This window comes from Agrilus planipennis, unplaced genomic scaffold, assembly GCF_000699045.2.
Source record: "Agrilus planipennis isolate EAB-ADULT unplaced genomic scaffold, Apla_2.0 scaffold7, whole genome shotgun sequence".
Classification (NCBI taxonomy): domain Eukaryota; kingdom Metazoa; phylum Arthropoda; class Insecta; order Coleoptera; family Buprestidae; genus Agrilus; species Agrilus planipennis.
This window is the reverse complement of record NW_020439340.1, coordinates 384185-408893: the sequence shown is the minus strand read 5'-3', so window position 1 is coordinate 408893 and position 24709 is coordinate 384185. Positions and strand designations below refer to the sequence as shown.

At 33.9% G+C, this 24709-nt stretch overlaps 7 protein-coding genes across 14 annotated transcripts; 3 read left to right on the top strand and 4 right to left on the bottom strand.

The window, feature by feature from the left end:
* Positions 1-3401: 3401 nt before the first annotated feature.
* LOC108739977 (zinc finger Ran-binding domain-containing protein 2) lies at positions 3402-4647 on the bottom strand. The gene has a single exon (XM_018474116.1). It carries the CDS (start codon positions 4346-4348, stop codon positions 3668-3670), a length of 681 nt encoding a protein of 226 aa, XP_018329618.1. The 5' UTR covers positions 4349-4647; the 3' UTR covers positions 3402-3667.
* A 95-nt stretch (positions 4648-4742) lies between these two features.
* Positions 4743-7386, top strand: LOC108739975 (serine/threonine-protein phosphatase PP2A 65 kDa regulatory subunit). Of its 2 annotated transcripts, none has more exons than XM_018474115.1 (8): positions 4743-4832; positions 4898-5054; positions 5162-5539; positions 5597-5791; positions 5850-5955; positions 6014-6555; positions 6612-7074; positions 7301-7386. In XM_018474115.1, the coding sequence occupies exons 2-8, from the start codon at positions 4971-4973 to the stop codon at positions 7303-7305; spliced, it is 1773 nt and encodes a 590-aa protein (XP_018329617.1). In that variant the 5' UTR covers positions 4743-4832; positions 4898-4970; the 3' UTR covers positions 7306-7386. The 2 variants fall into 2 exon arrangements, with proteins under 2 accessions (XP_018329617.1, XP_018329616.1); XM_018474114.1 differs by having other exon boundaries at positions 7295-7386.
* A 398-nt stretch (positions 7387-7784) lies between these two features.
* LOC108739974 (protein farnesyltransferase/geranylgeranyltransferase type-1 subunit alpha) lies at positions 7785-9595 on the bottom strand. Of its 3 annotated transcripts, none has more exons than XM_018474112.2 (6): positions 9231-9595; positions 9053-9176; positions 8734-8964; positions 8475-8675; positions 8118-8417; positions 7785-8050 (listed from the first exon to the last, which is right to left on the bottom strand). In XM_018474112.2, exons 1-5 carry the CDS (start codon positions 9370-9372, stop codon positions 8132-8134), a joined length of 984 nt encoding a protein of 327 aa, XP_018329614.1. In that variant the 5' UTR covers positions 9373-9595; the 3' UTR covers positions 7785-8050; positions 8118-8131. The 3 variants fall into 3 exon arrangements, with proteins under 3 accessions (XP_018329614.1, XP_018329613.1, XP_018329615.1); XM_018474111.2 differs by having other exon boundaries at positions 7785-8035; XM_018474113.2 differs by having other exon boundaries at positions 7785-8417; positions 9231-9412; positions 9466-9595.
* Positions 9596-9741: 146 nt separating this feature from the next.
* On the top strand, positions 9742-11776 carry LOC108739972 (hexosaminidase D-like). 2 transcript variants are annotated; one of them, XM_018474109.2, is made up of 2 exons: positions 9742-10449; positions 10511-10595. In XM_018474109.2, exons 1-2 carry the CDS (start codon positions 9965-9967, stop codon positions 10545-10547), a joined length of 522 nt encoding a protein of 173 aa, XP_018329611.1. In that variant the 5' UTR covers positions 9742-9964; the 3' UTR covers positions 10548-10595. The 2 variants fall into 2 exon arrangements, with proteins under 2 accessions (XP_018329611.1, XP_018329610.1); XM_018474108.2 differs by having other exon boundaries at positions 9869-10445; positions 10511-11776.
* On the bottom strand, positions 11745-13260 carry LOC108739973 (mitochondrial E3 ubiquitin protein ligase 1). The gene is made up of 5 exons (XM_018474110.2): positions 13076-13260; positions 12681-12996; positions 12343-12619; positions 12030-12237; positions 11745-11962 (listed from the first exon to the last, which is right to left on the bottom strand). Exons 1-5 carry the CDS (start codon positions 13178-13180, stop codon positions 11843-11845), a joined length of 1026 nt encoding a protein of 341 aa, XP_018329612.1. The 5' UTR covers positions 13181-13260; the 3' UTR covers positions 11745-11842.
* Positions 13261-13603: 343 nt separating this feature from the next.
* Positions 13604-16758, top strand: LOC108739929 (ARF GTPase-activating protein GIT2). The gene is made up of 12 exons (XM_018474057.1): positions 13604-13804; positions 13864-13997; positions 14050-14156; positions 14223-14412; positions 14469-14599; positions 14658-14832; positions 14888-14960; positions 15132-15323; positions 15388-15479; positions 15545-15841; positions 15895-16239; positions 16347-16758. The coding sequence occupies exons 1-12, from the start codon at positions 13747-13749 to the stop codon at positions 16530-16532; spliced, it is 1980 nt and encodes a 659-aa protein (XP_018329559.1). The 5' UTR covers positions 13604-13746; the 3' UTR covers positions 16533-16758.
* A 147-nt stretch (positions 16759-16905) lies between these two features.
* Positions 16906-23634, bottom strand: LOC108739968 (attractin). Of its 4 annotated transcripts, XM_018474102.2 has the most exons (9): positions 23574-23634; positions 23102-23521; positions 20551-22925; positions 20124-20489; positions 19673-20057; positions 19164-19612; positions 17322-17401; positions 17177-17260; positions 16906-17124 (listed from the first exon to the last, which is right to left on the bottom strand). In XM_018474102.2, exons 2-9 carry the CDS (start codon positions 23341-23343, stop codon positions 16960-16962), a joined length of 4146 nt encoding a protein of 1381 aa, XP_018329604.1. In that variant the 5' UTR covers positions 23344-23521; positions 23574-23634; the 3' UTR covers positions 16906-16959. The 4 variants fall into 4 exon arrangements, with proteins under 4 accessions (XP_018329604.1, XP_018329603.1, XP_018329605.1 ...); XM_018474101.2 differs by having other exon boundaries at positions 23102-23626; XM_018474103.1 differs by lacking the exons at positions 16906-17124; positions 17177-17260; positions 17322-17401 and adding an exon at positions 17408-17505 and having other exon boundaries at positions 23102-23626.
* Positions 23635-24709: the final 1075 nt, after the last annotated feature.

Below are 24709 nucleotides of genomic sequence, written 5' to 3'. Positions count from 1 at the left end.
CAGTTTAATTATCTAGTAATGAGGATAGTAGTTATTAGGTATCTGATATCGTATCATAATATTATTGCTATAATTTGTAAACTTACAACAGTGGGACATACTTTTTTTATGTAAAAATATTTCTCTCGTTTCGGAAACATTAAAAAAAAACTCTACTGTAAACATGTAATGTTTGTTCTCTATTAAAACAAATATACAACGTATATTATGTAAACATTCGTATATAGGTACGAAATGTTTATATAAACTACCTTGTCCTGTACGATCATTTCTATTTTTAGAACAACACTTCACCGGGTCATTTAGATAAAGAAAGACTATTAATTTCATTCTTATTATGAAGCGGTTACATTAACGTGTCCCGTACGTGTATTCGTATGTATAGAACACTTTCGAACATTCAACAATACTCCACTGTATAAATAAAACATTACATAGGTATATTATCCGACATGTTTTCATACGAAATGTATTTTTATCATTTACATCACAGTTCAACTAGCAGCAGGTACATGCTGTATCACCTTTGCTTGCTTTTGCGATTTGTTTGAGTAGTTAATAAGATGTAAATGTATCGTAAATACCAGCCAATCGTACACTCACAGAATTAAATTTACCTGGAAAGGACGTCGAAGTGATAAGGATCGTTTTTAAGCACGAAAAGATAAACGTGCCTTAGGCAGATTTATTATTATACTTATAATAATGGCTTTTTTGCGAAATATTCCTAAGTGTGCTTTAGATTATATTTAAATACATACATACATACATGTATGTCTGTACTCGTTTACATATACACAACCCCAACACGCTCATACTTTGCATTAATAAAGCAACCGAATGGAAGCTTGCCAATCCATATTTATGTTTGCTGGTTTTTATCAGAACGGCTTATTTTTGATTTCTCGGAGACAACGACCCCAATACTAACCGAATGTACCAAACATAATTACTCCACGTACTACTTTTACTTAATAGAAAATCTTGCACTTTCATTTCGACAATTTTGGCGCAGCTTAATAGTTACCAAACGACGAAAATGGTTCTTTGAGCCAAAAGAATAAAAAACATTAAATTTTTTTTACCTTGCAATTGATAAATGGTGGCCTGATATTCTGCCAACTTTTCGTCTACGTAATCCTGCGATTGAGCTGCGATAATTTCTGCCGTAGATGGTCCAGAATCGTCCTCGTCGGGTTCATAATTTTTTGGTAGCGGAGGCGGCTCCAAAGGCACCCCGACGTATTCGTAGTCGCGACTCGGTGGACCGATGTCGGCCAAATATGGAGAGATCCCGTGGAAATAATCGGGTGAAGCACATTTCGTCAAAGGAGACGTAACAAACAGGGGAGATCCTGGCAGATAACGAGGATGTCTGCTGGACACGGGAGATGAACGGTGTAACGCAGTTGGAGATCCAAAACCACGCGTTGGAGCCGGCGATGGCTTTAACGATAAATAAAACAAATAAAAAAGCAGTTCTTCTTTCTATATTCTATTATCACAAGTGCGTTCAACAACCTGAGCACACTAGGGATTACACATTTGTGAAATTTTGGTTAACATCGTTTCGTTTGTGACTTCGTCCTATAAGTAGTATTTGGTTGCAAAAAAGGAGAAGAATTACGAAAAAAGGTTCAATTTCATTTATAAGAGTTCTATTTTTAAAGAGCGCCGTAATAACGTATGCAACTGGTCCAATTTTAGAACAACACAAGTACGAGAAACGAGAGGCGTTTACCAAAAAGTACCATTTATAATTAAACACACTTCGTTAATATTAATCGATAAAGATGATAGTAGTTAAAATAAATGTTTGAAAATAAGCGTGCTTCTCCGCAACACTTACTGGATGTTGAGGCCTAAAAGGCTTCGGACTTGGTGACACTGAGGAAGTCGACATTGGACTTTGCGGTACTGGAGAAGGCCACCTCGGTGTTGGTGCCGGGATTTGTGTGTACCTCGCGTTAAACATGGGAGTACCAGGACTACCCAGTCGCGGTGGTGGAGACGGAGCATAGGGTGATGAGGGCCGAAAATAGCTGGGTGACCAGCCACCACCCTTGCGGCCCCCTTGACCCTGTCCCGACATTTATAAGTCTCTTAACAATTCCAACACATCTAGAAATAATAATATTAACAATAATGTCTCTTTTCTTTTCCCTTCGATAATATATTATCCATTACGAAATTTATAAAAACAGAAAGGGACGCGTTTGTACCCATGGATAACTTAAAAGTCCCTTACTGGGTAAAAACATAAAAAGAAACGGTAGAAATACATTTAGAATTGCTATTTTTATCACGACAGAATCTAAAATAAAACTCCGCGCCGGCAACCTTAATTCAGTGAAAATGATGGTATTTTTGTATTATACGTTTAAATTTTTATAAGCACCACACAATGAATTTCCTTTTTCTTTTACAAATAATTCTACTTCGTCATTATTCCCATAAATTCGGCCATTTTTTCGAGTGCCTTAATATAAGTAGGTATATTCAAATTTACTAATTCTAGAATTTGAAAAAACGAAAAACAACCAAATATATCTCTACGTAATGAAAATAAACGAACGTGTTGAAATTAAAAAGCTACATACCATATTAAATATCGAGATAATTCGAAAACCATACGAGTCATAAAAAAAACACCCAATTTCTTAATACTGTTCACTTAAAATTTTGACCACTACTGTGAGCTAAGTTGCAGTAAAGCGTCTCGACGCTGTGCTGACGCCCCTTTATGCCACTACCATTATACATTTAATTTTAGAATTGGCATACCGACGCTTATGACATGTGCAGTATTTTTACCATTTATAATGTTTAGGCTTCAAAATGCAATAATATAATATCATTCGCGTTATTTTGTAATTTTATGGTTACTATATGAAAAGCAAAGCATTTCCACACAACTAGTTTGACTCTTACCCAGTTACCGGGTATTACGCACAATTACTATTTAAAGCACAGTTTTCTATTTCAAGAAAGGGAAAGTGTCCACATTCTTAATTTTTTATTTCAAAACGTAACACGACTCTTCTAGATATTTACGATAAAATGCAACAAAAGAAAACGCTTGCTTTTATTGATAATCACCCAAACTTAAAAACCCCTTCACGTATTCAATTAAAACGTATGAACAACATAATATTTATGTATTCAAAAAGTGCGTCAATTTAAAATTCGCGGGAAAACTTTTTTAATAAAAAAGTTTGATACCCCAGTTCACAGGTGTTAAAAGGGTTGCCTAACCGTAACTACATTTAATCATTAACAGTATTTTATTAATTTATATATTCGTTTATTTATTTATTTGCATATTATTTATTGTTTCTATGTATGTAACCCCCATTTTATGCTTATAAGTTATAAAACATTAAAAAGAAAACACCAATTAATAAGAAACATTTGATTATTGTATGGTATTTGCATTTTTCCTATTTTACATTTTCATATAGTTATAATTAGCGCTTGTAACTCCATTTAAAACTTAAAATACATATTTAATATTTATTTAATCATGAATTAGAAGCTATAGTGCAATGGAATTTGTTAACTGATGAAAAGAATCAAATCACTCTTCTATCATATTCAATTCTGCTTAATTCAACTCAAGTTACACAGTAACTGAAGCATATTTAAAAGCCAAAAGTTTCAATAGTTCCTATTTCCTTTCTGTTGGTGATCTAGATCTTGAACGTGAATGTGTATTCTTCTTTTCAAGTTCAGCATCAGTACCCCAATCACTCAAATCATATTTTGACAAGTCTTCATCCTCTCCGTCTTCCTCTTCATCATCTTCCTCTTCTTCCAATTCTGCAGGAGGATTACTTTCATCATTTTTCTTTTTAGTCTCTCTCTCCGCAATCTCCTCATCTTTCAAGGTATCCCTTGCGTTTTTTCTCTTCTTTTTTCGTCCAAATTCATCATATTCATCATCTGAATCGTTCCTTTCTTTATATTCGACAACTCCACGATCATTATAGCCTCCTCCAAGCCCTGTTCTCTCTTCTACTTCTCCAAACTTTGGGGCATTACAAACGTTGCACTGCTGTCTGCGTGCCCAGTTTACATTACCACATTTGTTACACTGCCAATCGTCTGCACTAAACAAACCGCGACTTTTCTCTGCAGCCACTTTCCCAATCTCCTGGCCTAACTTCATTTTCTTACAAGCTGATGGAGCCCTTTCTTTATTACAACGATTGCAAGCATTTCTCCTTGCAAAATTGACATTAGAGCAATTGCTGCAAGTCCAATCACCGTCTTCCAATGTCCGAGTGTAATTACTTATGTTCGGCGGTGGTGGAGGAGTTAATTCGGTCTTTCCTACATCTCGAGACATGGCAATTTTTATTTTGTTAATTATTTAACTTACAAAGTTTGACGAAGTGTATGATTTTAATAATTTCTGCTATCAACACTCTCGCAACTGCGGTATTTTATTACTGTCAAAATCAGTTCGTCAGTTCGTTTCTTTTTCTTCTTCTCGAGGGAGTTGAAATATTTTAAACAATTTACAAGAAGTCGTAATGATATATTAAACGGCAATAAGTAATTATCTTTTGTATAATATTATACTAAAACGCAATGCAGTTCTTGTGTTGTTTTTTAATTGATATACCTTTGTTGATAGATTTTTTACGAACGTTATGCAACCACAATTACCACAAAGTTTTGCACAAATGCAGACCTCTGGCGCCATCTATTCTTAATTATCAAAATTATGTTGAGGATGGAAATAACGATTTCTTTTTAATAATGAGCAAAGAAACAAGAAATAAAAAAAATTGTGATTAATTTCACTTGACAGTACGTGCGAGATTCATGTGAGTATCAAATTATATTATAATATTTGTGTAATATTTATGCTGTCCCTTTGTATTTTCGATAGAATTATCATAAATTCGTGAGAAATTGTCGTTGCAAAGCTGACAATAGCGATACAGAAAGAATCCAACCTAACAATGGCAGCCAGCGACTCAGCGGGCGATGATTCGTTGTATCCTATCGCCGTATTAATTGATGAATTAAAAAATGAAGATGTTCAAGTAAGATAACATCTTGTTGGAGTATTAATTTAGTACTTATCCTTAAGTTAAACCCTTCCCTGATTTGTACATACCTGCACACATATATTTTCCCTTTTTGCTTTTAGCTTCGATTAAACTCCATCAAAAAGCTTTCAACCATCGCCCTAGCATTAGGTGTAGAACGTACAAGATCAGAGCTAATTCCGTTTTTAACTGAAACCATTTATGATGAAGATGAAGTACTTCTAGCTTTAGCTGAACAACTTGGAAATTTCACTACACTTGTGGGGGGGCCTGAGTATGCATACTGTTTACTGCCACCTCTTGAAAGCTTGGCAACAGTTGAAGAAACTGTTGTGAGAGAGAAAGCAGTTGAATCACTTAGAACTGTTGCCCAACAACATAGTCCTGCTGATTTAGAACAACACTTTGTTCCACTATTACAACGATTAGCTGCTGGAGATTGGTTTACATCTAGAACATCAGCATGTGGACTTTTTTCAGTAAGCTAACATTAATCTTACTAAGTGGTAGGATATGTAATTATGAGTGTCTTTTAGGTCTGTTATTCTCGAGTATCTCCATCAATGAAAGAAAATCTAAGGTCACATTTTAGGGCACTTTGCCAAGATGATACTCCTATGGTACGTAGGGCTGCTGCATCAAAATTAAGTGAACTGGCACAAGTTGTTGAACTAGAATATTTGAAATCTGACCTTATACCAATGTTTGTTAATCTTGCACAAGATGAACAGGTAAGTTTTTGAAAACTATACTTTTTAACTAACTAATTAATTTTCATTCTATTTTAAGGATTCTGTTAGACTTCTAGCAGTAGATGCATGTGTTAGCATTGCAAATCTTTTGCCTCAAGAAGATGTGGAGCAGCTTGTGATGCCCACATTAAGGCAATGTACAGGTAATTTAATTATTTTGCCTGAAATTGACCTTTATTTTCATTACTCATGTCTCCAAAGGTGACAATTCTTGGAGGGTGCGTTATATGGTAGCTGAAAAATTTACAGAACTGCAAAAAGCTGTTGGTCCAGATATAACCCGTACCGATCTGGTACCTGCATTCCAAAGTCTCCTGAAGGACTCCGAAGCGGAGGTTCGTGCCGCAGCCGCTAACAAAGTTAAAGATTTCTGCCAAAATCTAGACAAGGCTCACCAAGAAAGTTTAATAATGAACAATATTCTGCCTTGCGTTAAGGATCTTGTGTCTGATCCAAATCAGCATGTTAAGTCGGCTCTAGCGTCTGTTATAATGGGACTAAGTCCCATTTTGGGCAGACAAAATACTGTTGACCATCTATTACCCCTGTTTCTTTCACAATTAAAAGATGAATGTCCTGAAGTTAGACTGAACATCATCTCAAACTTGGATTGCGTCAACGAAGTCATAGGAATTCAGCAATTGTCTCAAAGTCTGTTACCTGCCATAGTTGAATTGGCTGAAGACTCTAAATGGCGTGTGAGGTCTGCCATCATAGAATATATGCCACTTTTAGCTGGCCAGGTAAGAGGAATTATTTAATGCTTTATAATACTGTAAGACTATACAAATGTTTTCAGCTTGGTCAAGAATTCTTCGACGAGAAGCTAAATTCACTCTGCATGACATGGTTGATGGACCACGTCTTTGCCATCCGTGAGGCAGCTACATTGAATTTGAAGAAACTGGTAGAACAATTCGGATCAGAATGGGCCGAGAACACGATAATACCGAAGGTGCTGGCGATGTCACGCGACCAAAATTATCTCTACAGGATGACGTGCCTGTTTTGTATCAACGTATTGGCCGAAGCCTGCGGAACGGATATAACTACACGTCTTCTTTTGCCGACAGTGTTGAGTATGGCCGGTGATAAAGTGGCCAACGTGAGATTCAATGTGGCCAAGACTTTACAAAAGATTTCGCCTCATTTAGACCAGGCTGTGATCCAGCCCCAGGTTAAACCAATACTTGACAAACTCAATGCCGACCCGGATATAGACGTCAAGTATTCCGCATCCGAAGCCATTGCGGGAATTGCAGGTAAACATCTTATTAAACTATTTATGTTGTTATTTTGTTCATACGTGAGAATTTAACAGTCCTTTATCTGTAGTTTATTAAAAGTCTGTAACTATTATTACTTAAAAGTTTAAATAATAATAATAGCAACATATAGTTTTTGCCATACATTCTATCATTTTTTTAAATGTGTACATGTCATTTTTGTAAGGATGTTACCTTTTGATGCAATTTCTTTCAGGTTTAGGTTGAAGATGTAGGTCCACTGTTTAGTATCAGTTTCGTGTGACTTCAAGACCAAGTCTTATCATCAATAATTATTATTAAATTTACCTACTCGAGTCTGCCGATGACAGCTTTTAAGCTAATTACAATTAAAACTTAACTGCATAATTGAACAGTGTTAAGTTTATTTGTTAATGTATCATAATGCTGTAAATTGTGTAAGTACAAACCATGCACGAAGTGTAGATCAATCATCAATAATTATTATTAGGTTTACCTACTCGAGTCTGCCGATGACAGCTTTTAAGCTAATTACAATTAAAACTTAACTGCATAATTNATAATAGATTGGTTTTTATTTATGTTGCTTTACATAATATAACTCTCAGTTATTTACTGTGTGTGGCGTTAAGTTAACGGAAAAAAGAGCGAAATTTACCAAAAAATGAGTATCAACTTTTCAATAAGTACGTGTATCCGCTGATTTATTTTAATGTATGCATAGATTCAAAGTCATAATGCGTTTTAATTCTCAGTTCAATTTTTGTACAATATTATAGCTAGATTTTAATAAATATACTTTATCAATGTGTAATTCATCTCCTTCATCATACTGTGCTCATAATAAATTTATTTACTTAGAAGCTGAACATACATTAATGCATTAAATACATATATTCATAGATGTTCAAAAAGCAGAAAATATACAAAAAACATAATAAATCATTGTCTAATTGTTCTTATAGTTTAAATAGACCTGAAAAAATATATACTAAACAGAATATCAATAGTATATTAAATCAGTAAAAAAAAGGTATTCTAAATTACCACATACTCACATTAAATCTAGATCTTAAGGTGAAACTTTACCCTCTGCTTTTTCTTTCAAGACATTAGCAAAGTATTCCCAATATTTCTTCCTTATGATATCATACTTTGTAGCAAGATCATCACATAAATTCAAAGCTCTTTCTAATGAAAAATTAGGATCATTGTGTTTTTTGGATACATTTTCATCACACATATCCACAATCATAGCAATTAGGAATGGAGAATGACAACCAGAAGTGTACAAGTTTTCACAAAATTTAGACACTTCAGTATTCTTACTTAAACCACGTTCATCATGAAGGAGGATTCTTAAAAAATATTAAAATAAGTTCATCTACATCTTACATTGAAAGGATTATAATTACCCCCTGAGGTAATTCCATGCACTTTCATTTTCCTTTGCAATTTCAATTTTTTTCAATGTGTAATCAGTTTCCTTTTCAATTACTTCTTTTGTAAAACCAGTAGTGTTATTTATAACAAAATATCTTTGGTTCCAAGCCGAATTATTCCTTATGTCCTGAATTAAAAGTTCATCAACATAATTCAATTCGTCATCAAATAGTCTAAAAGACAAAAAGAAAATTAATTCCAGTTTGAATTTTTAATAAGTTAAAAGTTTACTTGTAAGTCTTTATTGCCCATTGCCTATGCTGCCAGGCATGATAATTCTTTGCATCTTGAGCAAGCATGATTTCAGTTAAATATAATTCCTTTGATGCATCATTTAATTCCTCAACAAGCACCTTCCTGTGATGCCAGACCTGATAATTCTTTGGATTTTGATTTATCATTTTTTCTGCAAATTTCATTTCCTCCCATAAATCTTTATTTAAGGACTTCAATATGTTTCTTCTAAAATATAAAATAAATTTTTGTACATAATGTATTTAAACATAAAACCACAAATCAATCATAACAATAATAATTGCAAAATCATTACCTGTATTGCCAAACAGTATAATTAGCTGCGTTAAGTTTAACAGCATCTTCTGTTAATTGCAGTGCCCTTTCAGACTGCTCATTTTGTTGAACAACAGCTCGAAAGTAATCATAAACATCTTTAACTACAACATTAACATTTTAAAAAAGTTGTATAAGTAAATGGATGAAAAAGGTACATTTTTCAGAATATGCTATTTCAACAACTGGTACGTCGACCCCATCGTCTTGAGATAAGGGTTCTATGTCTTTCCATTCTGGGCGATCTCTGTAGAATACCCACGTTGTATCTTCATTCTCCTCACTGCTGCTATCACTCATTATTTAATTTATAGGAATGATTGATGTAGAAGAATATTAACTATATTATACGATATTATATTATACGATAAATACAGGAATAAAATTGTTCACCATAAACAATTACTGTAGGAATGCTTCGTACATCTCATTCTTCTTGATTTGTTTCTTTTGCACGATTATTAAAGGAAAAATATGTTATTTAAAATTAAATGTGTACTTTTAATTTCTTGCAAACATAGTCTAACCTATAAACTTGAATAAACTAAGTAGTTATGCAGCCAACATTACATGAAAATATATTATTCGATTAAGAACCATCTATCGGATAATTTCTTCTTTACAAATTTCCGCCACATCATTACTGCTGTTATTACTTTTGAAAATTGGTTTTTGTTTCGTCTTTTGTTTTTCTTTTATGGTAATAAACTTATAATATGAACTAAATATATCACTAAAACAATTCTTTACGAACATAATTCACTATAATACGTTTATCAAGACTTTTGACATGACCTTTCTTATCTTACTTAAAACCAACACATTCTTGTAATGTATTTAATGACAAGTATTTAAATAAATATTTTATACATATTAAACAGTGTCACGTAAAATGAATCGAAACAGACAAAAGGGGAAGTTTAAACTTCTAGATAAATACAAAGCAATTACCTTCTTTTGGTTGTGTAGTATTATACTTTGCTCTATTTGGTATGGCTTTGTGACTCACAAAAATAGTACTTACTATAAAATAGAGTCAGAGATTGCTGACGAAAACCGAATCACAGACGCAAATAGCAAAGAAAATACCGACTACGGAGACGTAGAAGTAAACAATTTCATGGGATTAAAAATTGTCCATTTGGATTTGAAAGGAGCACCTCCAAAAATAAGTTATTTTAAACAATTGTTTCCGCTCTTGGCAAGTTTAGGCGCCACTGGACTACTGATAGAATATGAAGATATGTTCCCTTACTATAAAACACTAGCTAACGTGAGCAGTCTCGAGGCATACTCATTAAAAGAAATCGAAACAGTAAATAAACTCGCGCAATTATCGAATTTATTAATCATACCGTTGATTCCAACCATTGGCAAGTAAATTTATCAAATAACCATCTCACATACAAACTAACTCCTTTAATGTTATTTTTTTTAGGTCATTTAGGTTTTATTTTAAAGTTAGAAGAGTTTAAGTCACTTCGGGCAATTCCCGAATACCCCCACGTAATTTGTCCCAATAACAAAAAATCATTCGCAATTATATTTGCCATGATTGATCAGATTATCAAAGCGCATCCGAGAATTCAAATGATTCACATAGGGGCTAATGAGGTGCATTACATAGCACAATGTGGTACAGAAGACGACAGTTACCCAATAAAAAACACAAAATACCAAATATTTTTAACACACATGACGACAATTGCACGATACATCCGCAAAAAATATTCCAATTTACGAATCCTAATGTATGACGATCAACTGAGAAACATTTCGCCTGATGAATTAAAATTAAGTGAAATAAGCAGTTTGGTAGAGCCCGTGGTGTGGAAATATTCAACCGACGTTTACACCGATTTAGGACCGAGTTTATGGCACATGTACAAAAATATATTTCCAAAACTTTGGATAAGTAGCGCTTTTAAGGGGGCAACGGGAAGTAATAAATACCTTACGGAAGTAACGCATCATTTAGAAAACCACAGGTCGTGGCTGTATATTATATCTGAATTGAAAGAGAAAACCAAGTTGGAAGGCATCATTCTGACAGGAAGACAACGTTACGATCACTTTTCCGTCCTTTGTGAGCTCCTTCCTGTAAGTCTTCCATCTTTGGCTTTATGTTTAAGACTTCTGCAAGGCTATGACGATTCTCCCCTCAGTCCTCCGACCGAAGTAGCGAAATTACTCGAGTGTGAGCAACCTTACGGTCTTTTAGGTCCTGCATTCGGTACTCCTAGATGTTCTTACCCAGGAGGTGACATTCTAGAAAGCATATTACGATTTCATCAAATACAACAAGATTTTGAAAACATTATTCAAAATGACAGATACAAAGGGTGGATGAACGATTATAATTTTAAATTTTCATTCTCAAACCCCCGAATCGTCGAAACACTTTTTAATCATTTACAAAGACTGTCCTTTGATTTGACTGAAGTTGATGAAGAAATTTCGCACGCTTTAGAGAAAATTTACTACAATTCCACCGTTGAAGAGTGGAGAACGAGTTTTTTATTACCTCTAGCGAATAGGATTAATGAAATATTGAAGAAAAAAAGTCATTTATTATCATCAACCCATTGGCCTCGAAAACCCTTTTATCATCGATAAATATTTAACATAAATTTGTATCAAGGGATTATGAAAATGTATTACTTTAAATTCAAAATAGTTTTTATTTACAGTATCTGAGTTATTTAAATACGTATGTATATTATATTTGACAGAAATTAAAAACAAGTTTAAAAAACCGAAAATAAGTTATTTAGGCCAAATATGCCGCAGATTTTTTTTCTATATGTGATCTACAAACGGGACAAAGATCACCAATGCCTTCAGCACAATCCTCACACAGAGCAACATGTCCACAAGGTAAGAGAATTATCTGAAATTCAAAAAAATCAAAAGTAACAAAAACAAAGTATACAAATCAAAAATAACAAATCAATCACCTCTTTAGGATTGTCTTTACAAACAACACACAACTGAAATTCTGGAAGTTCTTCATCCCTCATTCTTCTTCGCCTCTCTTTTCTTGATACCTCTAATAGTTTTCGTCTTCTTTCTTCATCCAATTTTTTACATCTATTCTTCCAGTATCTGCGTACCATCAGCCCCCCTATTACTACTCCTATTGTGCCAAAAATGATACATAATAGCCTAAAAGTCCCTGCATTAACTAACAAAGACTTTAAATTAACATCTTTAAAAAAAAAACAATAAAAGGCTCTTAAAGCTTGCTTAATGAGCAATTATAGGAAATACCTGTAACTCCTTTTACTATCTTCCAATTTTTTAACTAGAGAGGGAACCTGCATTGTTGTTAGATAAAAGGGGGCTCCATTTTGTGGAGGTTGTAGCTTTAGAGTTTTTCCATCTTCTGATGCCACTAGTTCTCCAATTCCTGTTATTCTTGTTCCTTTCCTAAGCATTCTTTCAGTTGTTTGAATACCTCTTTGTCTCAATCCAGCAAAAAATCCCCAAATATGATCCATAACACTTGGAACTGTAGGATGAAATATATCTGATATAACATCCATATCTACAAAACAAATACTTATTGGTACACACAATGATTTCAATAGATCTGGTCACATTAATACCTAATACATCTGCTGCAAGGGGGTCCACTATTTCAACCTGATATCCCTTTGATTCAATAACAAATGGCATAACATTATGCACTTCTTGTATAGTTCTTTCATGGTCAGACCAAAATCCTGCTGTACTACGTTGCACAATGTGTTCCTTAATACTAAGTAACTGAATTACACCCTCTACTTTAGGATTGTTATTACTTATAATTGGGTTTCCTATAGGTTTTATTGTTCCTCGTAATGAAACATATGACAGTCTCTTATCTGGATGAGTATTAACAATTTCTGAAAGGTTCTTATCCAAATCTAATATAGGAGCACCCTAAAAATATATTATACAGTAAAGCATTTTATTAACTTATTTAAATAGCCAGTGAACACAACATTAGGTTAAAATTTACTTGTATCATAGTCATTGCATGTTTGCTTCTTAAATAATATTTAACACATGCCCCCAATATGATCGAATCGATTGCTAATGCAATCGCTTCTCCTAAATAATCCATAATCAAATATATTAAATATTTTTTCTTATTTAAATTGGCTAGAAATTTTTATTGTAAAACATATTTATGATTATTATGAAATAAACCCATAGACTAATTTGGATCATAGATCTGGATTAATCTATGCCACTTATGCCCACAGATATAACAAACCATAAATAAACTCTAAAAACATATCTATTATCTATTGATGGTGTCTCCGGCAACGAATAAAATTCCAATCGAATATCTAACGATTAATCACTGATAAAAAAATGGAAAACGCATTACAAAAATAAAAAAATATGATATTAATTTAATAAACTAAGAACAATTACTTATGAAAACGCGTTTTATCAGAATTACTTTTTTGTCTTTAGGTTTCTAGGAACATTAACATTTGAGGTTTGTTTATTTATTCTACCCATTAAAGTTGGCAAATTTGAATGAATGTCAAATATTACTTATAAATAAGATGTTCTATCGGTAATTAATTTTATAAATCAATTATCCCTTATTTTAAAAGTAATTTATAATTAGAAAGTCAAAACTATAGCAAAATAAACTTTGAAAATTGCTATATTAAAATGTCGCGGGCTAGATCTCGATACAATTCGGAAGTATGTGGTGATTGTGGAGCATTAGGTGAGTCAGTAATCGTTTCATTTTAATTATTAAAGTCAATAATTTTCTTTCTACATCAGAACCTTCATGGGCATCTATAAATAAAGGGATTCTATTATGTATAGAATGCTGTAGCATACACAGAAGTCTTGGAAATCATATTTCCCAAGTTAAATCATTACAGAAGAGTAATTGGAGTAATTCACAACGAAGTGTTAGTTTTATAACTTTTGTGTAACAAACTCGATTATATCGTTTATTTACAGATGCTTTACACTTTAAATAACAGTGGAGTTAATAGTATTTGGGAGCATGCCCTTGAACATAATTCTAAGTTTTCAAGAAAGAAACCCAGTCCAAAGGATAATTTACAGTAAGAAAAGTGCAATCACATTTACAAAACCACAAAAAAGTTAATAAAAATGTTGTCTTTTGAAAGTGTCAAAGCAGAATTTATAAGAGCCAAACATCAGCAATGTGCTTTTGCATATCGTCCAAACAATGAAGATGGTCTATTGTGTGTAGAAAATGAACTGGGAAAGCAACTGCATGCCAGTGTTAGGAGTACAAATTTAGAAACGTCTTTTCGCCTTATTGTTCATGGAGCTGACCCAAACTATTTCCATGATGTAAACATTTTTTTAATATTTAAACTATAAGAATTAATAAAAAGTAGTTTTACTAGGAAAAAGGGTCAACACCCCTTCATGCAGCTGTTAAAGCCGGTCAACTTCTTCAGACTGAACTATTGTTGACTTATGGGGCAGATCCTACCTGCCCAGATTCATCAGGGAAAACACCTGTTGATTATGCAAAGTATATTTTTGTTTGTTAACAGATTTCCATGTTGATTCTCCAATTTTTTATATTTTAGACAAATGGTAAACCGAGAACTGTATAATAGACTTTTAGATTGTCAGTATGAAGTGACTGATAAATTTAGTGACTACCTCTGTCACAGAAGGCCAAATCATGAAAAAGGCATTCATTTTTTAATACCGCAAGCAGGAACCAAATCTGATGCAACAGCCCTTTATAAACTCAAAAAAGTAGTTGTTTATTATTAACACAATTTTTTATTTTTTTATGACAATTAATTTGTAGTTACCAAATCATTTATTTGAAGAACTAGTTATGGATGTATATGATGAAGTAGATCGTAGGGAAACTGAAGCAAGTAAGTTTGAAGTAATGAATAATTATTTTTTTTAAATAATTCTAACATCTGCATTTCTCTCCTTTAACTTTTATCAGTCTTGGATACTATACAGGTAATTTTAAATCATATCGATTTATAGTTATGGTAAAGAAACATAAATAACGTATTCTACTTTTTTTGTTGATTTAGTTTGGTTGAGTAGTGCAGATACTTTGGAGTTAAATGCGAATGCCGTTCCATTTTTACCCGTTAACCCTACCCTGTCCACAGTTCGAAATCAAGGTAGACAGAAATTGGGTCGTTTTACTACCCCAGAATTGAAAAACTTAATACACGATATTCTAGTGGACACTCAAAGGAGACAGTTAAATTCAGAAAAAGGTTAATCAAAGCATACATACAAAGTAATCCTTATTTATTGTGTATTGATTTTCTTTCTTTCAAGTTCGTCAATTTTCTCAAATTTCCGACGACGAGCCCCTTTACGACTCGGTGGCCTCTGACGACGATTACGCACTTTTGACAGCCACTAATCATGTAAGCCTTCATTTACTGTAATATGGTGTTTATTTATTAAACTATTCCTTTTTATATTTAAATAGGTTGCTTCTGATCAGCACCGCTCAACATCTGAGAGTAAAGTTAATAAATCGACCGAAACAAGTGGAATATCGGATAAAGAATCAATGGAATTGCTCATAAGAAGACTTCACGAATCTGATAATACGATTGCAGACTTAAAATACGAAATTGGTAATCTTCGAAAGGTTGTCGAACGATTAAGCAACGAAAATAATGAATTAAGGACCAAATTATCGGAAGCAGAAACTAACATTTCAAAAAACGATACCAAAATCAATGGAGAAACTGAAATGTACTCCTTGGATGGTTTCTTAATGGTAAAAAGCAGAATGAATTTTTATATTGTTCAATTTAGTGATTCAATTTTAAGATAAACGCAGAAAACAACAATAATTTGGTTAATGGAACTACGACAATTGTTGATCTGAAGCAATCGAAACGAGTTCAAAGGCCAAACAGCATGTACGAAACGCGTGAAGGACCGAGACAACCGAACTGGCAAACCCTTAAAAATCACGCAAAACAGAATGAAAATAATAGAGCCGTAACGCAGTTTTTATATAGCGGACAGAATGTAATGCAGTGTACAGAACAAGTTACAAAGGGCATCCAAGAACTATGGAAGTGCATCCAAGGTTTGGAGAGAAACGATTGCCTTATTTACGCGGAAAAAATTAAAGCCGCTGTAGAAAACTTGGCTGCAGCCATCCCCTTGGTATGTAATATTCATTAATTGGTTTCTTTTTTTATATGCATAATAATTCAGTAATGAAATCAACAATTGTGGTAACCGTTATCTCTAAAATATTAATTATCCAACAGGAATCGGCAAACGAAGTTGTTCAGAGATTACAAGTGGGTGCCGCACGTCTTAAAACAGAATGTACCGAACTTGTTACAAATGATTCGGTCCAAATTGTAGACCACTGTTTACAAAAAATTCGATTATGTGCGTACGAAATTGCAAAAGACACGAAAATATTGGTAACGAAATATACGGCCCATTGATAAAATTAGACTGGAAAAAATCGAAAACCCGATTTTATTAATCAATCATTTCGTATTATTCAATTTATTCTTAATAAACTGACTGAATAAATAATACTTTTTAAGTTAATTTTATAACTTTTATCTAAATATTAAAATTACTTGTTGCAATTACTCAGTTTACAATTAACTGTGCTGTACGTGTTTTAGACAATGAATTCCATTTACTATATTAATTATATAATAGTTTCTGCAATAGTTGAAAATAAAAATGATATTATGAAATAAATGTACATATTTAATATTTGTACTTTTATTTTATTATTACTTTTATACATATGATATTTAAAAAATTTACTTGTAAAATATCTAAAAAACGAGTATTTTGATAATACACTAATAAATAATTAATAGTCGATGTGTTTGTGTAACTGTTACACCTGCTTTACTATGAACACTTCCACGCTAAAATTGCCAAGTTACCGGCGAAGAACATGTACAGTAAATTCTTTTTTTCGAAAGTTACATGAAAACCAAAACCTTCCCCGACAACGACATTAAAAGGAGGGCCGTATTTTCTATCCATTTGTTCTTTAATCATTTTCGCGGCCATCTAAAATTCACTTCCTTATCTCTTACATTTTTTCCAACAAATTAACACTTACCTCATTATTTGCTGAATATTTTTCGCATGCAGTGACAATAAGATCTACAGATTCTTGTATCATCTCCTCTGACATATCAGAATTCTGAAAGGAAAACATAAATATGTAGCAAACTTTAATAAAGCAAAAGTCGCAGAAAACTCACCCTCACTAGTGGATAAGTATGAATTATTTTCTTACTACCATCCTGATTAAAATGCGCTTGCTCGCCATCTTCTGCCATATCTTTTTAAAATGAATTTATAAGAAACGAAAATATCTAATTTGGTCAATACAAAAATACCAAACGATAAAGATTGTGGCCTGTTGATAAATCAATAGCACCTTCCCTGAAAATAAATCCTAATTTCCAAGTCGCCCCTAGATGGCAATAAAAATAAAACTACCCCAACTGATAAAAATCCCTCACACTAATGAAATAAACATTTAACAAAAATGCAAAAAGACTAGTTATTTTATTCAGTTCAAAAATCAGTTGCGACAACAAATACAAATCAAAATTAAAATTGACGATATGGAACTTGAACAAGCTACAAACCTACACACGTATGTATACAAAAAATTTAAATGTGGGGTATGTAATTTTGTTTATAAATATTTGTATTGATTATATTAGTCTGCAGTATTCGTTATCAAAGATTCCCTTAAAAGTTCACCTAATAATAAAAAAGTAACACAAAGGCAGTAATAATAAAAGTAACACTAAAACATTAAATGAAAAGAATGAAGTATATATATATATATCACAAAATACGAACTTAATATCCCATTTTACAAGTAAATATACATTCGAACCTGCAATTATGTTTCCTTTTTTATTTAATTTCCTTAATTAGTGTCAGCACCCTACATTCTAAACGTAAAATAAATAACAGTCAATAAAGTTAGCACATAGCAGTAATCTATAATAATCAACTAACGTGTATGTATGTAAATTATAGACATACACAGAGTGATTCAATTTTGTGATAATAAAAGGTACAAAGGAATAAGACACCAAATACATTATTTAAGATGAAATAGACGCGTGTTATACAAGAGTTGCCGATTTAAAAAATGTAGAGTATTCAAAGTTAAAAATAAGAACGTACAATACTACAAAAAATATGAAAACTATTAGATAGTTTTAAAACAATCAAATTATAATACTCCAAATTTCTTAAATTAGCTATTTGTACAAAGCATATTTGACTCGTAAATACATATTCAGTTTCATATTTCTTGTTTTTCTTATTTTACGTTCTTAATATATCACCCTGTATATAACAGACAATGATTCAGATCTTCGGTGAAAAAGATAAATTTACACATAAATACATAGCATAAATCAGTCATACTTGCCCATACGTAAATTGCACCTACAATACAAAAAGAAGTCAAATATAGAGATTTTTTCAATCCTTATAATAACAATATGGCATTTTAATCTAAACAGTAATTTATCGTCTTGTCAATGTATTAAGAATGAAGGTTAATTCGAATTATATATATTTTTTACCCAAATCATTATTAACCCAACCCTCCCCCCTCCCATTGTCTAAAAGCACCCAAACGAGATTCTCTATTTGTAAAAATGAGTACAACACCTTATATATGAATATTTATGAGATTCTTATTCAATTACGATAAATTACGTTTTCTTGCAAATGTAACACTAAAGAATGACAATAATTCAGACAAATAAAAAATCAGTAAAAAATATAAAAAAACATATAGACAATTATTTTAAAACTCAATGTAATTTTGAGAAGAATACCCCAATAAAGTGTCGTTTGAAAATCAAAGTGAACATAATCATGCAGTAGTCCAAACATGACCTTATCATACTTCTATACTATAACGTATATATAGGTAGATAGTTTACGTACAGTAACTCGAGATAATCTAATTAAGAAAAAAAAGATAAAATAAATAATAGAAAAACTTGAGTCACAGTACAACGTGATCTATTAAACGCAACTGTCCGGATGTTGGCTTTGAGACTTACGCGTTTTCGTAGTCTTGGTTCCAGTATCCGTTTTAACTGGATCTATACTTAATTTTCGGGGATTTCCCAAAGTGACAAGTGCACTTGCAATTGCCAATCCAGACGACTGACCTTTAACGGTATGTCGTTCTCCACCAGTAGGCAAACGGACCAATAAGCTGAGAACTGCTGCACGATTCCCAAAACACGGTTCGAGAGCAATAGGACTTGGAGCGTCCCTTTTTTTTCCATGTTTCTTCAACGGATCGGCCGAAGACAACACGTAAATTGCCGAATCGTCCGTTCGATCATTCACATCTTTAACTTCAAGCTCAACCAAGACTTGCGAAAAGGGACGCGATGCCATTTGCTCCATTTCAACAAAAAGACGTTGACGACGTCGATACATATCGTATCGCTGCTTTATCTTCCATAAAATAGCGGCGGCGAGAAGTAGCAGCAAGAAACAACTAAAAAATTTAGTTTTAATAAAAAACAGGCAAAAGGTAAAAATTATCCATTCAACTTACGTAGAAAAAGTTATGAAGAACTGTTGAAGATTCAATTTGGGGTATTGAGAGAAGGAAATCTGAATCCAAAGAGGTGGTTGAAAGTCATACACGTATACATAGAAGGTCGTCAATGTCACGTTGTCTTCCGTTCCAAAAATGTAATCGGATCTTAAGAATTTGTACTTAAATGTGGTGCAATTTTGATTGGTGTGAATCGGTTTCTCTTCCTTCGAATTGGCACGTCTTATAGTTATATTCATTTTAGCCAAAACGCTACAGGTTATATGAAAGTCAGCATCGATATCGGGCTTTGTTGGCGAATTTCGGAAATTAATCTGTGTGTAGTGACGGTCTTCCTTTTTTGATAAATTAAATGTAAACTGATAATCAATTGTTAAATCATCTGAAAATGGCATACATTAAACGGTTACAAGATAAAAAAAAGAATTTGCCGAAATATTGTACTCACAGTAGCAAGCTCCTTTATTCAACGGATCTGGGTGGTAATGATTGGCTACGTCACATTTTTCACAATGGTCCCCGGTAAGGCCCTTGGTTGTGCAGTAACACTTACCGGTATCGTGCTGACATTGACTCGCTTGACCGTTACATTCACACGGCTGACACCGTCCCCCGTTCACGGGATTTCCCCAGTATCCGGCCATGCACTTTTCGCAATGCGAACCCGTTGTCAAATTATCGCATTGCACGCAGGCCGACGTATTGCCCTGACACTTTGAATGCCCATTGCACTGACAAACTGGACAATTAGTAAAATGCCAGCGTTCGTGGGGACACGTACTGGAAGGCAGCGACTGAGTGTGCAGCGTAGGACCTAAACAGTTTTATAATTATCATATTTAAATAAGTTGAAAATTAATAAGTCAATTCCTTACCAGTATATCCGCCGGGCAAACAGCGTCCAAGACCTGTTTTAGATCCGTCATCACACCATCCGCATGCAGGATCATCGCGACATTGGGCACAAGTCATGTAAAAGCTGCACTGGGACTTCTCTTCTGCCCCACGAGCACTCCGACATTTATCGGTTGTCGTTGTCCATTCACGACACTGTCCATACGGAAAGCTGACAGTATAGGCATTCTTGTCAACGCAACGACCCTCATTCTGACACCAAATGCACTCTTCCTGAGTACAATTTCTGCAGGACGTATATTCTGAACAGACTCTTTGACACTGAATCGCCGTTTCCACAGAGGCCGCGTTGTTGGCTAGTGCAGGTTCTATCGAGATATTTGTGGGGTAAGGTATACATTTAGTATTTAATTCGTATTTCCAGGAACAGCTGGTTTGGGATATACACGCCGTGCATGTATGTAATTGTCGGCAAGTGGGTGACAAATCGGTAGGACACTGATCCAGATGTGTGATGCCGCGTTCTGAGCTATTATCACGACATTTGTTGTAAGAGCATACACCACTGCTACACCACACGCAATTGCGCGTAGTTTGTACACAGCTGGCGCAATCAACTGCTCGAGAACATTTTTCCTGTCTTAAGATTTCGGTGTGCACTCTAGAAGACCTCATTTCTTCGGGACATCGCATAATCAATTCCTCCTCATCGATGGGCAGCGTTTTCACGACGTTAGGCACATCTTGGATTCGCATACATTTAGATCCTTTTCTATCCCAAACACACTTTACGCCCGGTCTAGTACCTAAGCATGAGTTTTTATTGATAAGGTGTTCGCAACTTCCAGGAGTGTACTTCAAAATGTCAGACAACATCTGACCGTCAAATCCACCGTAGATATACAAAGAACCTTCGAATGTGACTGCAGAGTGCCCATAACGAGCCAAATCGGCAGGAAGACCCCGGGTCACGTTCAAAACGTGCCATGTGTCACAAACCACGTCATACGTTAATAAATCATATCCATAACATTTCGCACCGAAACTGTGAGATGTGTCGTTATGCGTGTTTCCTCCAAAAACCAACAGGAGTCCGGGAGATACGAAAGTGCCGGAATGAAGATATCGGGCCGAAGGACCGTCACTAAGACAAGTCCACATGCGGCTGTCAGGTTCATAAGAATACAAGTTAGTACTAAGAGTTTGGGTGGAGGCGCTTTCTGAAATAATACCTCCGTAGACGTACACTTTGTTGGTAAGAGGATCCCAACTGGCGCTATGTCCGTAGCCCCCTTTCACGGGATATCCTCGGGTCGTAACGACAAACCATTCACGTGTACCAAAATAATATTCTTGGACGGTATTGAGATAACCGAGGAGGGGCGAATGACCGAAAATTACAATCATTCGATCATCTTTTTTATTATTCACCTTGGTAACTAGAGTTGCGGTATGTCCTGCTGATTTTAAAGGACCACAAAGTAAATTACTACCGTTGCAGATTTCGGCACGTACAGTTATATTTTCCCAAGTTTTTGCGTTCACATCAAATGCCCATAGTTCTGACGTAGGACCGCGATTTCCTAAAACACCTCCATATATAAATATTTTATCACCGTACAAAACGGTGGAGTGGGCATAGCGATATAACGGGGTTAGTCCACCATCACTTATGTGAGGTGTCTCCCATACATAACCGTTGAAATCGTAAACATACAGCATCTGACCTCTGTTATAACTTTCTCCGGCCACAATGTACATAGAATCTCTCCAAACGGCTACACCATGAGAAGCAGATCCTGGAGGAGTGAACCCTCTTGTCGCCACATTTTCCCAATAACCGTCTTCAGTAGCCTGGCCACAATCTTCCCCTTTCCAACCTTTTCTACATATACACCCTTTTCCATACTCACAGGTACCCCTGCTGGCATTTACCCAACAATTATTAGGACATTTCTCTATGTGACATGCCGCTCCTGTCCATCGTCCATCGCAGGTGCAAACTCCCTCAATGCAAACCCCATGGCCTGAACAATCTACATCCGATAATGTTGAGGGACAAGCATTCAATCGATAGCTGATATTAAAACCTGACATGTTATATGCGTCGTCGCTGAAAAAATGAAGTAGAGCTGATCCTGATTGAACAACAACTTCGGGAATTTTACGAATTCGATAGCTGTCTTTGTACATGAGACCACTAAAGACAGCCAAAAGTGGAGATTCGACGCTGTCACCATCAAAAACATATAAATGATCCCAGCCACATTCTGTAGCAAATTCTTCGATGTGCAAAGTAATTGAATAATTAGATGCATCAATCAGCCAACTGCATTTTGTTCCCAGAGAGTAATTACCATAACCATCGTGAATTATTCCAGATGCAGCACCTAGTCTAGATAAAAACAACAACAAAACATTTGTTAGCTGGATTATTAACAATATTTTTCTAAACATACCATATTAGAACAAACATACAATATAAAAAGGGGACAGAAACATGCATATCATGAGAATGTGCACAGTAAATAGCATTAAGCTTCTGGTTAATTAAACAAATAATGCGCTTACCTGACTTTTCCACTGCAATATTGGCAGTGTGAACCCTTCCAACCATCATAACAAACACAAGTGTTGTTTTTGCAGACCCCATTGTCACTACAATTTGAAGAATCTTGGCATTTGCTTTCAACCAGCAGTAAAATGTACCCCAAATAAAGAAATGTACACAAATTTACAGACCACGTCACATTATATTTTCGTCGATATTTTGACTTAAACAGAAAAAGGAACATCTGTAGCACTTCTATCATTTCTTAACTATCATTTTAATTATTAAAAATTTTAATTGTAATGCTCATAAAAAGAATTAACTGGAAACAACAGCCGGAGGAAAATCTTTTGATCACGTTACATTGGCTTTCACTAATCACTTATTAATTCCAGGGGGACTCATTGAAGAAATTATTAAACGAACACATCAACTCTAAACTAAAACATTCCAAAATTATAAAAAAATCATTTTTTTAATCCTTTTTATTACGGGAGAATTCTTATTGTTCCTGGTTACAAGAAGCAAGTTAAATGTCAGGTGGACCATAGAGGTAGACTAATAGAATTGAATAGAATATCATATCCTATTTCTATGAAAATTTTTTCCAAAAATTAAATAAATGCAACTGAAAATGTGTGTAACTCCTTAAAAAATACTTATTAACATTTTATTATATTCAAATAAAGTATTTTGTTGTTAATATTTTCAATTTTAATGTTCTGATAGTTTTACAGAAATTTTACAGATTTTAATGGTCAGGGCCGTACTCGTTCTACTAATTCATATTTTAATAAAAAATAAATAATATTAAGAGTTTATAAGAAGAGTTAAATAAAAAAAACAAAAATTATAATTGTGAAGGTTAATAGCCGTTCTTTATGCATAGTTCATTTACCTGTTATTCATTTATTTCGTGTTAAACAATGTACGTATATGCATAATAAGTTAGGAAGTCGCTTTAAACGAAATTCATTCATTGCGTCAATTTGTAATGGTACATGTTTAGAATAATTATTAAGAAACAATAATCTCTTTGTTTTTAAATAATAATATTCATCTCACGCTGATTTTCAGAAAGATGTTTATTTCTTTCATAGTCATGCCTTAAGTTGTTTTCCTTTCCTGAAAAACAATTCTTTTGTTTGATCTTCTACTTTTTCGACCTTCATCCACACTATTTAATTTTTAAGTGAGTTATTTTTATTAGTTTACTAATATTTACAAATACTAAAAATACTTACTTTGTGTTTCTCCTTGTTTGCCAACATATTTATTAAAACAACAATAATTTAATAACCGTATAATTAAAGTTTACAAAAAAATGATTTTTAATTAATACACATTAAAAAAATATATACACAGTTTTAGGGTAAATAAGAAAACTTATTTTAGGGACATGTGGGGTTGCCAGTCCTTCTTCCGGGTAAACCAAGGGAGCCAATGGAATGGATTTTACATATTTGTCTGTATCTGTAGTAACCCCCGCGACCACTATCATGTTCTTTGCGCCCTGTGCGAAACCCATTGTATCCATTATACTGGCCGGGAAACAGTGTTTCAAAAAATGGGAGTGATTCAACGAAGAACAAATTTAAAGAGCACACCAACAAAATCCACAAAAACAC

Bases quoted from the DNA above. Each gene is read 5' to 3' on its own strand.
- LOC108739972 (XM_018474108.2), top strand. From the start codon at position 9,965: ATGAATCGAAACAGACAAAAGGGGAAGTTTAAACTTCTAGATAAATAC. The intron at 10,446-10,510 runs GCAAGTAAATTT...TATTTTTTTTAG, and splicing joins ACCGTTGATTCCAACCATTG to GTCATTTAGGTTTTATTTTA.
- LOC108739929 (XM_018474057.1), top strand. From the start codon at position 13,747: ATGTCGCGGGCTAGATCTCGATACAATTCGGAAGTATGTGGTGATTGT. The intron at 14,413-14,468 runs GTAAACATTTTT...TAGTTTTACTAG, and splicing joins ACCCAAACTATTTCCATGAT to GAAAAAGGGTCAACACCCCT. The intron at 15,842-15,894 runs GTAAAAAGCAGA...TTCAATTTTAAG, and splicing joins CCTTGGATGGTTTCTTAATG to ATAAACGCAGAAAACAACAA.
- LOC108739975 (XM_018474114.1), top strand. From the start codon at position 4,971: ATGGCAGCCAGCGACTCAGCGGGCGATGATTCGTTGTATCCTATCGCC. The intron at 5,792-5,849 runs GTAAGTTTTTGA...TTCTATTTTAAG, and splicing joins ATCTTGCACAAGATGAACAG to GATTCTGTTAGACTTCTAGC. The intron at 6,556-6,611 runs GTAAGAGGAATT...AAATGTTTTCAG, and splicing joins TGCCACTTTTAGCTGGCCAG to CTTGGTCAAGAATTCTTCGA.
- LOC108739968 (XM_018474102.2), bottom strand. From the start codon at position 23,343: ATGATAGAAGTGCTACAGATGTTCCTTTTTCTGTTTAAGTCAAAATAT. The intron at 22,926-23,101 runs GTAAGCGCATTA...GTTTTTATCTAG, and splicing joins TATTGCAGTGGAAAAGTCAG to ACTAGGTGCTGCATCTGGAA. The intron at 20,058-20,123 runs GTGAGTACAATA...TGCCATTTTCAG, and splicing joins GAATAAAGGAGCTTGCTACT to ATGATTTAACAATTGATTAT.
- LOC108739974 (XM_018474112.2), bottom strand. From the start codon at position 9,372: ATGAGTGATAGCAGCAGTGAGGAGAATGAAGATACAACGTGGGTATTC. The intron at 9,177-9,230 runs GTACCTTTTTCA...TTAATGTTGTAG, and splicing joins AATAGCATATTCTGAAAAAT to TTAAAGATGTTTATGATTAC. The intron at 8,676-8,733 runs GTAAACTTTTAA...TTTGTCTTTTAG, and splicing joins TGGGCAATAAAGACTTACAA to ACTATTTGATGACGAATTGA.
- LOC108739973 (XM_018474110.2), bottom strand. From the start codon at position 13,180: ATGGATTATTTAGGAGAAGCGATTGCATTAGCAATCGATTCGATCATA. The intron at 12,997-13,075 runs GTAAATTTTAAC...ATATATTTTTAG, and splicing joins ATGCAATGACTATGATACAA to GGTGCTCCTATATTAGATTT. The intron at 11,963-12,029 runs GTGATTGATTTG...TTTGAATTTCAG, and splicing joins GTAAAGACAATCCTAAAGAG to ATAATTCTCTTACCTTGTGG.
- LOC108739977 (XM_018474116.1), bottom strand. From the start codon at position 4,348: ATGTCTCGAGATGTAGGAAAGACCGAATTAACTCCTCCACCACCGCCG.